This window comes from Oncorhynchus mykiss, chromosome 15 (assembly GCF_057628025.1).
Source record: "Oncorhynchus mykiss isolate SJ-2025 chromosome 15, ASM5762802v1, whole genome shotgun sequence".
Classification (NCBI taxonomy): Eukaryota; Metazoa; Chordata; class Actinopteri; order Salmoniformes; family Salmonidae; genus Oncorhynchus; species Oncorhynchus mykiss.
Genome location: NC_143036.1, coordinates 38,389,358 through 38,403,020, shown reverse-complemented (window position 1 = coordinate 38,403,020; position 13,663 = coordinate 38,389,358). Strand labels below are relative to the sequence as shown.

The 13,663-nt window shown below is 43.3% G+C and overlaps 1 protein-coding gene and 1 long non-coding RNA gene across 11 annotated transcripts in view; one reads left to right on the top strand and one right to left on the bottom strand.

Moving 5' to 3' along the window:
• Nucleotides 1-13,663, top strand: part of LOC149977452 (uncharacterized) — a 1,012,103-nt gene that overhangs the window by 864,660 nt on the left and 133,780 nt on the right. The gene's annotated exons all lie outside the window — the stretch shown is intronic.
• nrp1a (neuropilin 1a) overlaps nt 1-13,663 on the bottom strand; it is a 113,340-nt gene that overhangs the window by 19,365 nt on the left and 80,312 nt on the right. For 8 of the 10 annotated variants that reach the window (XM_036944326.2, XM_036944330.2, XM_090200012.1 and 5 more), the window contains 2 exons: nt 9,069-9,224; nt 4,211-4,355 (listed from right to left, as the gene is read on the bottom strand). In XM_036944326.2, coding sequence (XP_036800221.2) covers nt 4,211-4,355; nt 9,069-9,224 — 301 coding nt within the window. Of the gene's footprint in view, nt 1-4,210; nt 4,356-7,801; nt 8,154-9,068; nt 9,225-13,663 lie in introns of those variants that run through there. The other 2 variants (XM_090200015.1, XM_090200014.1) reach the window with 2 other exon arrangements.

The window sequence follows — 13,663 nt, the reverse complement described above, 5'->3', positions numbered from 1 at the left end:
GGTACATTGGGGGTTATAAACCTCTCTGTCTGCCTGTACGACCTTTTGAATTTTGATCTCTGTATTATCAGAGTGAACAGTGCCCAGACAAAAACCTTTTTCTGAGCCAGTCGAAATCACGCAACAAACGTCATTATCATGGACATATCCAAGTAAATGCCAATTGAAATGCAGCTAGTGTACTGTTATTCCAGGCCTACAACAGCTTTATCTAGTGGTCGTGTCAGGGACAACAGTTGTTGACAACTAGTGCTGTAGCTAAGCCTTGCCCCGAACTCTTTTCCTAAGCTAAACCTCATTCTCTTAACCTCCTATGTCAATTCACCTAACCTTCTGCATTAGTTCCTAACTTGCCACGTTAATTGTCCTAACCTGCAATGTAAACAAACAATCTGTGGAGACATATCATCAGTATCACCACGCCGGCAGCCAATCACGTCAACTGACACTCTGATCATTGTTGTTGTTTATGTAGCCTATGTAGCTAGTGGGCTAAGCTGTAGCATGAGACATGTCTTTCAAAAAGAGACAGCTCACAAATGCAGAAATTCTGGAGATTTTTTGTACATTTTAACAATGATTATTTTTTGGGGTGATGTAGGCAGACCAACATTGGATGAAGTACAGTAGGTCTGCAGGAGCTGGAAGGCCTCCAGCCATTTCACCCCTCCTGGTCCTGATCTTTGTTTTGATGAGACCCAGTCTTGAGTGCATAGCCCCTTTTTATTTGCAAATGGACATACAGTTCACATACAAATCAAATATAGTTCCATTATGGAATTGTATTGACAATATCTCACCCACCTCCCCACTCTCTCATCATGGTAGCCACTCCCTCATCCTCCCTACTCCCTCTTCAAACAGTATGCTAGCATACAACGCTGCCCTCAATCTTCAGAACAAAAGATGTTCAATTCCAGTTATGATGTTGGAAAGTTATGTTCAATACTGTGTGTGTGTAGTTTCTGAAATACAGAATAAAGAGGAATTATTAGTAATTACAATACAATATCAGGATATAGCAATAAAACACTATTACAAGTAACATAATAACTTCAGAGCTCCATAAGGGGGAAGGGCATAGCTATGCAGGCCAAATACAGGCCAATTCAATGGTTATGATAAGGCTAGCCTGGGTAGCTTCAGGATACAACAGAAGTTTTGCACCTGCGCACTTCACAGGGTAGGCATTCCCTAACGGAAATATGCAAATAAATGCCTACCTCCTTGCTTATTCTGCCCTCTATGTTTAATTTGCTCCCATTGGAAATGACAGGCGCTGGTCTATCTTGGGTTGGTTATACAAATCTTTGCTAATACTTCTTTGATGCCATTAGCATCAGCATTGTTTTACAGAACTAATAGAAACATGTAACTACATAAGCACAATTGAGTATAACACCATAAAGGTTATGAAATCAGTACCTTGCTTGTCCGTGGCTGTAAAGGAATACACACAGAATACAATATGCGCCATACATACATAAATACGGTGTGCTACAGTAGAAATTACACAACCCAATATACAGAAACTGCATTATAATAAAGTAACAAGGCACTTACTTTGATACGAACACACAGAGTAATTATTAGTAAGGAAAACAACAATAAAAGACCCGGGTGAAAAAGTTTGGGCCGGTTCTGTTCTGACTGGAAATGTAGCAAATGTCTGCATACTTGACCTAGGGAAACACTGGTGGAATGCTTGGGCCATTGGGCTCTCATCGAAAAGAGAAGTTTGTCCGCCTCATCTAGCTAATCCTTGCCTTACATCAGCATAGCGTGCCTCAAACGTAAGTTGTCCGCCACAGTGAAATGGGCCACTTCTATGTGAATTAATGAGGAGGAGGAACGCACCTCGTTTCAAACTGTGGTGAAATATACAAGTTGAAAGATAGCAGAAAGACAATTAGCAGGCAGCGTGCCTTGGTTTTTATTGGCAGTGGGGGATAACTGTCCTGTTGCCTAAGAATCCCATTTTGGAACAATAACCATGTTTCCATCCACAGTTTGTATGCGAGTTTTATTTTATTTCACCTTTATTTAACCAGGTAGGCCAGTTGAGAACAAGTTCTCATTTGCAACTGCGACCTGGCCAGGATAAAGGGAAGCAATTTGACACATACAACAACACAGAGTTACACATGGAATAAACAAAACATACAATCAAAAATACAGTAAAAAAGAATCTACATACAGCATGTGTAGAGTAAAGTCATACCGTATTGAAAAAAAGTCACGACAGCTGTGTGGAAACGGAGTTTCGGTACAATTTGATAAATGCCGACAATTTGTTTGTTCTACATTGTGGGATCTTTTTGGGTCTGTAAAATGAATTATGTGAGAAACGCCTTTATGCGCAAATATTGATATAATAACCATCATATGGAAGTAAACTTGCAGTCAAGCAATGATATGGTGTGTGGTCCTCCCACTATGACTGGGTAACCGAGCAGTTTAGTAGGCTACAGATGAAATTATGAATTTCGCAGGGTGGTGAAAGTGCACTGTGACCTTGATTCGCCTTTCCAAGGTGCGCGCGCGCGTGTGTGTGTGTGTGTGTGTGCGTGCGTGCATGCGTGTGTGCGTGTGTAATAATAATCTCATCATGTAGACTAGCCTACCTGCAGAGTCTACCAACACTGTATCTGCAATCTGTTTGCTGGAGAACACATGCCAAGACCAGAGCAGGCACATTTGCTATTTAACACAACCGTTTTTTGTGGCAAAAATATCGATAGAGTTGAAAATATGATGGAAATATATTGAACTTTACATTTTTATTAAGTACATGAAAATTTAAGTGATTTTTTTTTTTTTTTGTGTGTGCACTACATCATCACGCACTGATTTTTACCCACAAAACGTGCAATTGGTGAAAACACACCACTGGTGGGAAAATTGGCACATTTTCTTTATGCGGATTCTAGAGTATTTGCATGAAAATCTGTTGCCAGTTGGAAGGAAATCTAGCTAAGGAACAAATTCAGAAATCACGCGCATAAGAATATATACTTGGAACCTTCAGAAACCTGACTTGAGCATTACAAGATTCCCCTCCCACCCCCATCCGCTCTCTGAGTGCCTGCAGAACATCCCAGCTGGCAGCATGATCAGAGTGGTGTTCTGCCTGCCCGCAGGCTGATGACGGCACAGAGGGGCCCTATGGCACTCCCTGCTCCTGTGATGTGTCTGCAGTGTGGTCTTTGTGTCTGTAGTGCAGTCTGGTCGCAAGCACAAACCCTCTCCAGCTATGTGCCAGCACCGCACTGTTCTCCTCTCTGCCACAGATACACATATATGTAAATATACACACACACACACACACACACACACACACACACATAAAAGGCACAGCCTCTCACACACACTAACAAGCACAAATACTAATAAACATTCAAAAGCAAGAGAACATAGACAGACTTGCAGACAAACAATTTCACACACATGAAAAAGAACCCCACACACACATAACTCCTTTCACATGCCCATAAAAGAAATGCATGACAAAAAGGGAAGTGACAATATGAACCCAGCCACAATCAAAGCCTTGCAGTGGGTGGAAAGGTTCCAACATCACACTGATGAGGATCACTGTAGCTGGAGACTGAGGCTAGGGGGGGTGGGGAGGGTGGAACAGGAAGGTGGACCAGAGCTATGGAGGTGGTGTGTGTGTGTGTGTGTGTGTATGTGTGTGTCTACGCAGTAGAAGCAGCAGCACTCAGCTAGGGCAAGGCGCTCTGCTGGCCCCCGCTCCAAGAGCTCTGCCTGCCTGCTTGCTGTTGAAGTCATCCATATTGAATGAGGTACATTCAAACATCAGGTAACATAAATACGTAATCACCTTCATGTGCCTCTCCTTCATAATGCAGAAGGCAGCACTTGCCTCAGAGTAAACCTTCTCTCACTGGGCTCTCACTACTGTGAGATAGTAAACCATTTCAGCTAAGACGAGGAGGACAACATCAACCAGGTAGGTTACACGAGAGACAAAAGGCCTAAACAAATCCCAAAGGAGCCCTGTACAAAAATATCACTTACTCATTTTACCAAAAAGTAAAATCGGGTAAATAAAATATCATCAACAGTCAGTGACTTGCATGCATTTGAATATTGTTTTGCCATTTGGATGGCAAACTAACATCGCTAAGTAGAGTCTGGTCTGCCAGTGCCAGACAGTGTGAAACACTGAGATTTCTATGGTACTGACCTGATATCTTACAGCCGTACACCTCGAAGCGCAGAGCGATGCCCATTTCCCAGGCAACGGGCCGGACCCGGACGAAGCGGGTGAGAGTGGGTTTGGGAAGCATCGTCCTGGCAACATCAGTAGGGTTGGTGTTCCCTTGGAAAACCTGGGATGGAGACAAGAAGTTGTTAATTATTCACAGTTTGTTTAGTACGTGATGTAGATTCACCAGGAGAGAGGCCCACTTGGCCAACTGAGGCCTGGGCCTCGCATCACACAGTTTCCCACACAGCATAGGGACAGTATATTGTAATTTATTTGTCTTGTAACACTGCTGCAAAAAGCAACACAGGAATTCAATCTTTTAGCCTACAGTTTTATCACCAAAATGAGGTACCACCAAACTGAGTGTTAATGACATGTCAACTAAACTAATACATACAGGTAATACATGTCTTCCAGAGAGGACAGACACAGCTGAGTGTATAGTACAGCACAGTGCCCTTTCTGCTGCTCCATCAGTGATTCTGGACATCTTTCCGCTACTCCATCAGTAAAAGAACAACTTTTATTACAAGCACGCACACATACACGCAGGCACAGACACACACATACATACATACATACATACATACAGTGGGGCAAAAAAGTATTTAGTCAGCCACCAATTGTGCAAGTTCTCCCACTTAAAAAGATGAGAGAGGCCTGTAATTTCCATCATAGGTACACTTCAACTATGACAGACAAAATGAGAAAAAAAAATCCAGAAAATTATGGTGCACATTATGGTGGAAAATAAGTATTTGGTCAATAACAAAAGTTTATCTCAATACTTTATGTAAACTTTGTTGGCAATGCAATGACAAAGGTCAAACGTTTTCTGTAAGTCTTCACAAGGTTTTCACACACTGTTGCTGGTATTTTGGCTCATTCCTCCATGCAGATCTCCTCTAAAGCAGTGGTGTTTTGGGGCTGTTGCTGGGCAACACGGACTTTCAACTCCCTCCAAAGATTTTCTATGGGGTTGAGATCTGGAGACTGACTAGGCCACTCCAGGACCTTGAAATGCTTCTTACGAAGCCAGTCCTTCGGTCCTCACTGTCTGTCATAGTTGAAGTGTACCTATGATGAAAATTACAGGCCTCTCTCATCTTTTTAAGTGGGAGAACTTGCACAATTGGTGGCTGACTAAATACTTTTTTGCCCCAATTTAAATACAACCCTAACCCTAACCCCTAAACCTAACTCCTAACCCTAATTCTAGTCCTAACCCAAAAATAGTATTCTCTGAATTTTATTTGGTCTACTATTCTTGTGTGGACTTCTGGTACTCACAAGTATAGTAAAACGTACACACACACACACCCACACACCTCCCCGTCCCCATCCTCACTTCCCCGTCCCCATCCTCACTTCTCCGTCCCCATCTTCACTTCCCCGTCCCCATCCACACCTCCCCGTCCCCATCCTCACCTCCCCGTCCCCATTCTCACTTCCCCGTCCCCATCCTCACTTCCCCGTCCCCATCCTCACTTCCCCGTCCCCATCCTCACTTCTCCGTCCCCATCCTCACTTCCCCGTCCCCATCCTCACTTCCCCGTCTCCATCCTCACTTCCCCGTCCCCATCCTCACTTCCCCGTCCCCATCCTCACTTCCCCGTCCCCATCCTCACTTCCCCGTCCCCATCCTCACTTCCCCATCCCCATCCTCACTTCCCTGTCCCCATCCTCCCTTCCCTGTCCCTACTTCCCACTCCTGGCTCCCTATAGATACTGTAATAGTCATCAACTGAGTAACGGAAGTAAGGAATGAAAAAAAAAAGATAGTTATCCACTCTCTTAAATGTCATGCCGGTCAGAGATTCTCTCTCTCTGTCGCAGTACCTGGCTTTTTCCAGCTAGCTAGCGCCATCACCATCACGGTAAAGCGCCAAACTGAGGGCTCAGCACCTAGTAAATGGGACCCACTCCTCACAAAAGCACTTTAGAGTCCGGAACAGAGAAACATGGTTTTCCACATCACATTTAAGCACCCGGTGCTTTAAAAAAAGAACTGTATACTTTGGAGAGGTCTTAAAAAAATTGGGCCTGACAGGGGTGGTGGGTAGGGTACACACACTCACACACAAGCACAAAAAGTGCTACTTTGGTTGCTATTTGGGGAACATGTTGCTGTCCTTGACATAAACACACACACATTTTGACACAAACACACACACGCATAATGGTGACTGTTTACAGGTTCCACAGATCCTTAGGCTGGTCAAACTAACATCTTGTTGGCCCTGTGGAGTGTGAACACCCAGAGAGATGTTTACAGATGGAGAGTCTGCTGGTCTGTTTCACAGGCTGATCGCTGATCGGTTAGTAATACTCTCTCTCTCTTTCTTTCACTATTAGCCACCTCTACCAGCTGCTCAAACATGGAACCTCTCCTCTTTCCATCCATTCATCTTTTTCTTTCTCTCTCCCTCCTCCGCATTCCATTCATCCATCTCACTCCTGGTTTATTAAAGCCTTTAATAACCCCTTTCCTTCTTCAGAAAAATACCAGAGCCTGACACACAGTAAACAATGACTTCATCCAGCCCCCACTAAATGACTAGGACCTATATACCAGGCGGTGTCAGAGGAAGGCCCAAAAAATTGTCAAAGACTCCAGTCACCCAAGTCATAGACTGTTCTCTATGCTACCGCACGGCAACTGGTACCAGAGCGCCAAGTCTAGGTTCAAAAGGCTCCTTAACAGCTTCTATCCCCAAGCTATAAGACTGCGGAACAATTCATCAAATGACCACCAGGACTATTTACATTGCCCCATCCCACCCCTACTTGCTGTTTATTATCTATGCATAGTCACTTTACCCCTACCTGCATGTAAAAATGACCTTGACTAACCTGTATCCCCGTTATTGTTGTTTTGTGTTACTTTGTGTTTTATTTAGAAAATATGTTCTTAAAACCTGTTGAGGCGCCCCCCCGTTCAGCTGAAAAGGTGGCGCAGGGAATGCAGAAATATTCTTTAGAAATATTTAACCTCCACACATTAACAAGTCCAATACCTCAAATGAAAGATAAACACCTTGTTCATCTACTCAGCGTGTCAGATTTTTTAAATGTTTTACAGCGAAAACACAGCATATATTTATGTTAGACCACCACCAAAACAAAGAAAAAACGTAGCCATTTTTTCCAGCAAAAGATAAAATGACAAAAGCAGGATTAAAAATAAAATCAATCACTAATCTCTTGAAAATCTTCATCAGATGACAGTCATATGACATGTTACACAGTACATTTATGTTTTGTTCGATAATATGCATTTTATATCCATAAATCTCGGTTTACATTGACGCCATGTTCAGAAATTCCTCCAAAATATCCGTAGGAAATATAGAAAGCTACGCCAGATAACAGAAATACTCATCATAAACTTTGACTAAAGATACATGTTCTACATATAATTAAAAAGATACACTGGTTCTTAATGCAACCGCTGTGTCACATTTTTTTTTTTATGTTACGGAAAAAGCCTAACATTGCAATAATCTGAGACGGCGCTCAGACGTAACAATATTTCTCCACCATGTTACAACATAAACATTCCCTTACCTTTGATGATCTTTCATCAGAATGTAGTGCAAGGAGTCCTAGTTCAACAATAAATTGTTTTGTTCCATAATGTTCAATTCTAGTGTCCAAGTAGCAGCATTTGCTATCACTTTCAGCTCACATGCCCAAAAAATGACTTCTGGTCCAGGATAACTTGCATGAAAACTTCCAAAAGACATATTACAGGTCGAAAAACGGGTCAAACTAAGTGCAGAATCAATCTTCAGGATGTTATAATCATATATATCCAATAACATTCCAACCGCATCATTCGTTTTCATCTGGGGCTGATTGGAACAGCCATAGCACTCAAAGAGAAAGGCGCCACAACAAAATGGCATTCTCTTGCGACACCGACTATTTTCCCTCCCATTAGGTCAAAGTTCACAGCAAATGCTCCATTACATTTTCTACTGAATGAGGACATCTAGTGGAAGACGTAGGAAGTGTTTCCAGATCCATAACTTGTTGGAAAGGGAGAGGGCGATGACGTCAAATTTGCCCCAACTTTCAGTATTTCAAAACTTGTTTGGAAGATTGCCTGCCCTGTGAGTTCTGTTATACTCACAGACATAATTCAAACGGTTTTAGAAACTTCAGAGTGTTTTCTATCCAATATTAATAATAATATGCATATATTAGCAATTTAGGACAGATTTTGATGCAGTTCACTATGGGCACGCAATTCATCCAAAGTGAAAATGCTGCCCCCTATCTCTATTTCTTGAACTACATTGTTTGTTAACGGCTTGTAAGTAAGCATTTCACGGTAAGGTCTGTTGTATTTGGCTCTTGTGACAAATCTAATTTGATTTGGCAACTGTAGTCTCTTTAAACGACAGAGAGTAGTACGGCACTGTAAATACTGTCTCTCTCACACAATGTTATGTGTATTAGCATTCCACTCTAAGCACATAATATTATAGTGGGAACATTTTTGTTACACAAAGACAGAACACAGACCAGGCCAGGGGCATTCCCCTTTTTTAAGGTATGGTGTGGCTGAGACAGAGATCCAAGCTAATATTAAGGAGGAGACCACAATTCAACTCTTGCTGACTGTTAGTTTACACATTACTGGCTATTTTAAGTACTGGGTCTGGTTGGCCATGTCTTCTGCTTTTGATATACTATTCTATAAGTACTGCTACTTCTGCAGTAACACACACAGTGCTGAAGTATAAGAAAAGTCTATGCGCTTATGACACCATGCAATCTTAGAGGTGGGCAGTGGGGTACAGAGTGGGTGAGGAGTAATCTCTCTTACCTTCTGTTTTGACCCCTCCTTTAGTGTGATCCAGTCTTCTCCGTTAGAGCTGACATCCACCTTGTAGGACTTGATCCAGTAGGTTTTCCTGGTCTCCTGGGAAACGGCCCCCTGTGTTCCGATGGCCGACACAAACCGAAGGAAACCCAAGTCCACCTGAGGAGAGAGGGAACGGTCAGTAAAGTTAAATTCAAACTTTATCTTTTCTGCGGAATAGTACAGAGCAAACAGAAATACTGTACTTTCAGTATAAAGAGAAACTGTAGTGCAAGTACCAAATACTGACGATATAAAACAGTTATTGGAAAGCACCTTTAGCCCACCTCATCAAACTATGATTGAAATGTAATAAACAGCAGGAGTACGGAATGATATTCTATTGATAAAAAAGGACACTGGATGAAATCTTAATTTCCTGTGATGGGAAGAGCTTATTTGATAAAAGTGAATATTGAATAGAATGGAGTCTCCTCATATTCAAAACAGAAAAAAAGCCGATATTAGATTGAATTTCAAATAGTATAAGGCGGCGTTAAAGCAAAAATTGAGCTTCATAAATAATCATGAACTGCTGTAACATTACTGATTTGTTATTATATTTTTACGAGCCGACTGCCAGACTGGGGGAAACCGGGCCAAGAGGTTATTGGAGAGAAGGGAGATAGAACAGAGTCAGTAAGGTTGAAAGGACTGTGATGCTGAACAGACTAAAGTGAAGGAGGTTTCCATGCATCAGGGTTTGAGAACGTTTACACTGTTTTCTATCAGAACTGTGGACAGTCTCTGTCTCGGTCTGTCTCTGTCAGGAAGAAGCAAACCCATACTCCTGGCACTGCCTCTCCATGTGTTGACTCCTACTCCTCTGAACAATCAGGACATCACGACCTCAAGCACCCCATCTCCCCATGGATCCCCTTAAATGGACAGATCCATGTCCCATCAAGCTTGTCTAACAGGGCTAAAGTTACAGTAGGGGCTTGAGTCTGGATTGATTAAACAGTTCAGACGTGGCCTGTTAGTTACAGTAGCCCCCACTCAGAGAGAGAAGACATTGTTTCGGCTCGCTGGTCCCTCACGCAGAGAAAGAAAAACAACACTTGTCCTTTTGACTTGTCTTCAATCCTCTGGTCTGCCCGTATGGATGCCACTTAAATCCTCCATCTCATCTCTCTAGCCAGAACAGAAGAGGAGGAAGGGGAGGAAGAAGGGGAGGAAAGACTGGTGGACGACTGATGAAGGAGAGGAGGGCTCGTGGGAGAAGCCTCCAGTAGCGGAGAGTGAGGTTATGCTGCAATGGTAGCATTTAACGGGCCCTAGTTTGGCTCTCTCCATCATTCTCTCATTTGACAGGACACACTGATGCTAATAAGGAGTACAGGACGCATCTCAAATGGCTCCCTATTCCCTATAGTGCACTAATCTGACCAGGGTCCATACGGCTAGTGGACTAAATCGGGAGCCATTTGGTATGCAACCACAGAGATACCTTTCAATACCAGCTTAAACCAGTTGACTAGAGCACTAGCCGGCTAGCCAGTCAGCACAGGCAGCCCAAGCAGTGCAGGTTAAAGACATCCATACAGCCTTAAACAGTGAAGAGTGTTCCTCTCTCTCTCTTGCTCCATTGCACATGCTTAACATATCATAGTTAAGACTGAGACTCACATCTGCATATCACAGTGAATACATTGTGAATACATTGTCAGGCGATGGATGAATGAAGAAAGAAAAAAAGAGAGCGAAAGACAGAATACTTTTGTTCTCGCTTTGGAGCTTAACTGGGTTTACAGAATAAGGCCCAGATTTTTTTTGTTGTTGCCCATAAACAGAGACAGAATCAAATCCCCTGTTTCAGAGCATTCCTTTTTAATAACAGACGAGTCGCAATCCCCATCGCATGGCTGGAAGGGAGAGGTTGAAGAAAGGAAGAATGTGCCAGTACAGATGAAGAGCGGTCTGGATGGGGGGGAAATGAGAGAGGAGAGGAGAAGAGTGAGGCAAGGCAAGGCAAGTCCTCTTCCTCCTCATCCCTCTCCTTCTCATCATCTCCTTTTATAGGGGATGGCATGTCATGAGAGTTGCCTCCTGTGCTGCTTCACGGCTGACCTGAACCAATGACAGAGTGGCTTACTGAGAAGACAAGGTCAAATGGGATGACTTGGCCTTGGATCATCCTTCTGCTTGGACCCTCATTAGCCATAATGGAATAATGGAATTAGAACGTTACGAGAGTTAGGAGCTCTCTCAGTCAGTGACCACCCCTAATTGAGACCTCATGAAAACATATAGTCAGTCAGATAGGCTGTGTCATTCGCTGGCTAAATGGTTTCCTCTGCCTGTGTCTCCTTCACTCTTCTTAGTTATGAGTCAGTGAGCAGTCACCTGATCACGATGTTCTGCTCTGTACCTCCAGACCATGGACTCGAAAGAGCAGTACTCTGAGTGAGGGCCATGAGGAGAGGTGAGGTGAGGCGAAGGAGAGAGGGAGAGCAAAAGAGAAGACAAGACAAGGAGAGAGAGAGAGAGGAGAAGAGAGGAGAGAACAGAAGAACAAAAAATAAGGAAAATAAAACTGAAGCGAGGAGAAGCCGGGCTGCTTTGCTGAGGACCTGAGGATCTAAAGGACAGGGACTTGTAAGGCTATTCTGGTGTAAGGAGAGAACAGATATACTGGATCAATTTCACAGACATGAGCCTGATAACAGGGCTGTGCTAATGAGAGACATGATTTATTTATGACTCCTTGTTTCAGTCAAAACAGAGCAGAAAAGGGAACCATGGCAATGCTAACAGACCAGTGTTGCAAGGGTTATGGATACTGGACAGACAAGCTAAAATAATAATGGCTGAACATACTTTACACAGTCCAAAACGCAAAGGACAAAGAGGGTAATCATATCTGCTGGCACTTCTTTAACTCGGAGTGTGTTTGTATCTGTGAGTGTGTGCACGGTGTGTGTGTATGTGTGTGTGTGTGTCTGAGGCACGGAAGGCATAGCTCACCCAAACCCCTTAACACCCCTCAGGATGCGTGAGAAAGGAGTTGGGTGCAGTTGAATCAGTGAAGGTAACCTGTAGTGGACTTGTGATATTTGTTTGTTTTTTCTGACCAGAGAGAGCAGACGCTCCGTGTCATGCAACTTGGGTCAAGTTCTGTTTCTTGCTTTGCTCTTAGGAACAGGGCACCATTGAAAGGAGTGATTTCTGGGGTAGCGTTAAGTGTGGAGTTGAACATGGAAAATTCCTGGTGTTTGGTGCGACGCAGACCCGGTGGGGAGCGTGGTGAAACATAGGAGTCATTGTCAGTCCTTTTAAGTTTTGAGTTCGAGTCTCTACCAGACAAAGTCATGTTAGGAAGTGTCAGTTATCCTGTTGGAGCTTTTGTGCTGACTCCACTGCACTGTTTCAGGTGCAGTGGTCATGTTGCAGCAGTGTGTAGGAGGGATATTCCAAGATGTGGGAAGTGTGCAGGAGGGCGTGGGACAGAGGATTGTGTATTTTCGGTGGATAAAGTTGTGTGTGTCTACTGTAAAGGGTGCTCATGTGGCTGGGGATCAGAAGTGTCCAGTGCGAGAGAGGCAGGTTGAAGTGGCCAGAGTGGTGCAGAGTCAGAGTAGTGCAGAAGGTGTCGTATGCTGAGGCAGAGAAGTAGCTGGGTGTACTTTTTGTTTATTTTTATGAAAAAGTGGTATATAGGTGTAGGGTTTTTATTTTTATTTTACCTTTACTTATACAGGTTTTTCTCATTGAGATAACATATTTTTTTCCAAGAGAGACCTGGTCCAATAGCAGCAATTTCTGGTACTGTTAGAAGCAAATGAGAATGGGACCGTAATTGATATTTACTTACCGACCTGACTAAAAAAAATACAGAGATTTTTATTTTGTATTTTATTTCATCTTTATTTAACCAGGTAGGCTAGTTGAGAACAAGTTCTCATTTACAACTGCGACCTGGCCAAGATAAAGCATAGCAGTATGAACAGACAACAACACAGAGTTACACATGGAGTAAACAATAAACAAGTCAATAACACAGTAGAAAGAAAAAAATAGTCTATATACATTGTGTGCAAAAGGCATGAGGAGGTAGGCGGATAATTACAATTTTGCAGATTAACACTGGAGTGATAAATGATCAGATGGTCATGTGCGGGTAGAGATACTGGTGTGCAAAAGAGCAGAAAAGTAAATAAATGTAAACAGTATGGGGATGAGGTAGGTAAATTGGGTGGGCTATTTACCGATGCACTGTCCAGCTGCAGTGATCGGTTAGCTGCTCAGATAGCAGATGTTTGAAGTTGGTGAGGGTGATAAAAGTCTCCAACTTCAGCGATTTTTGCAATTCGTTCCAGTCACAGGCAGCAGAGAACTGGAAGGAAAGGCGGCCAAATGAGGTGTTGGCTTTAGGGATGATCAGTGAGATACACCTGCTGGAGCGAGTGCTACGGGTGGGTGTTGCCATCGTGACCAGTGAACTGAGATAAGGCGGAGCTTTACCTAGCATGGACTTGTAGATGACCTGGAGACAGTGGGTCTGGCGACGAATATGTAGCGAGGGCCAGCCGACTAGAGCATACAGGTCGCAGTGGTGG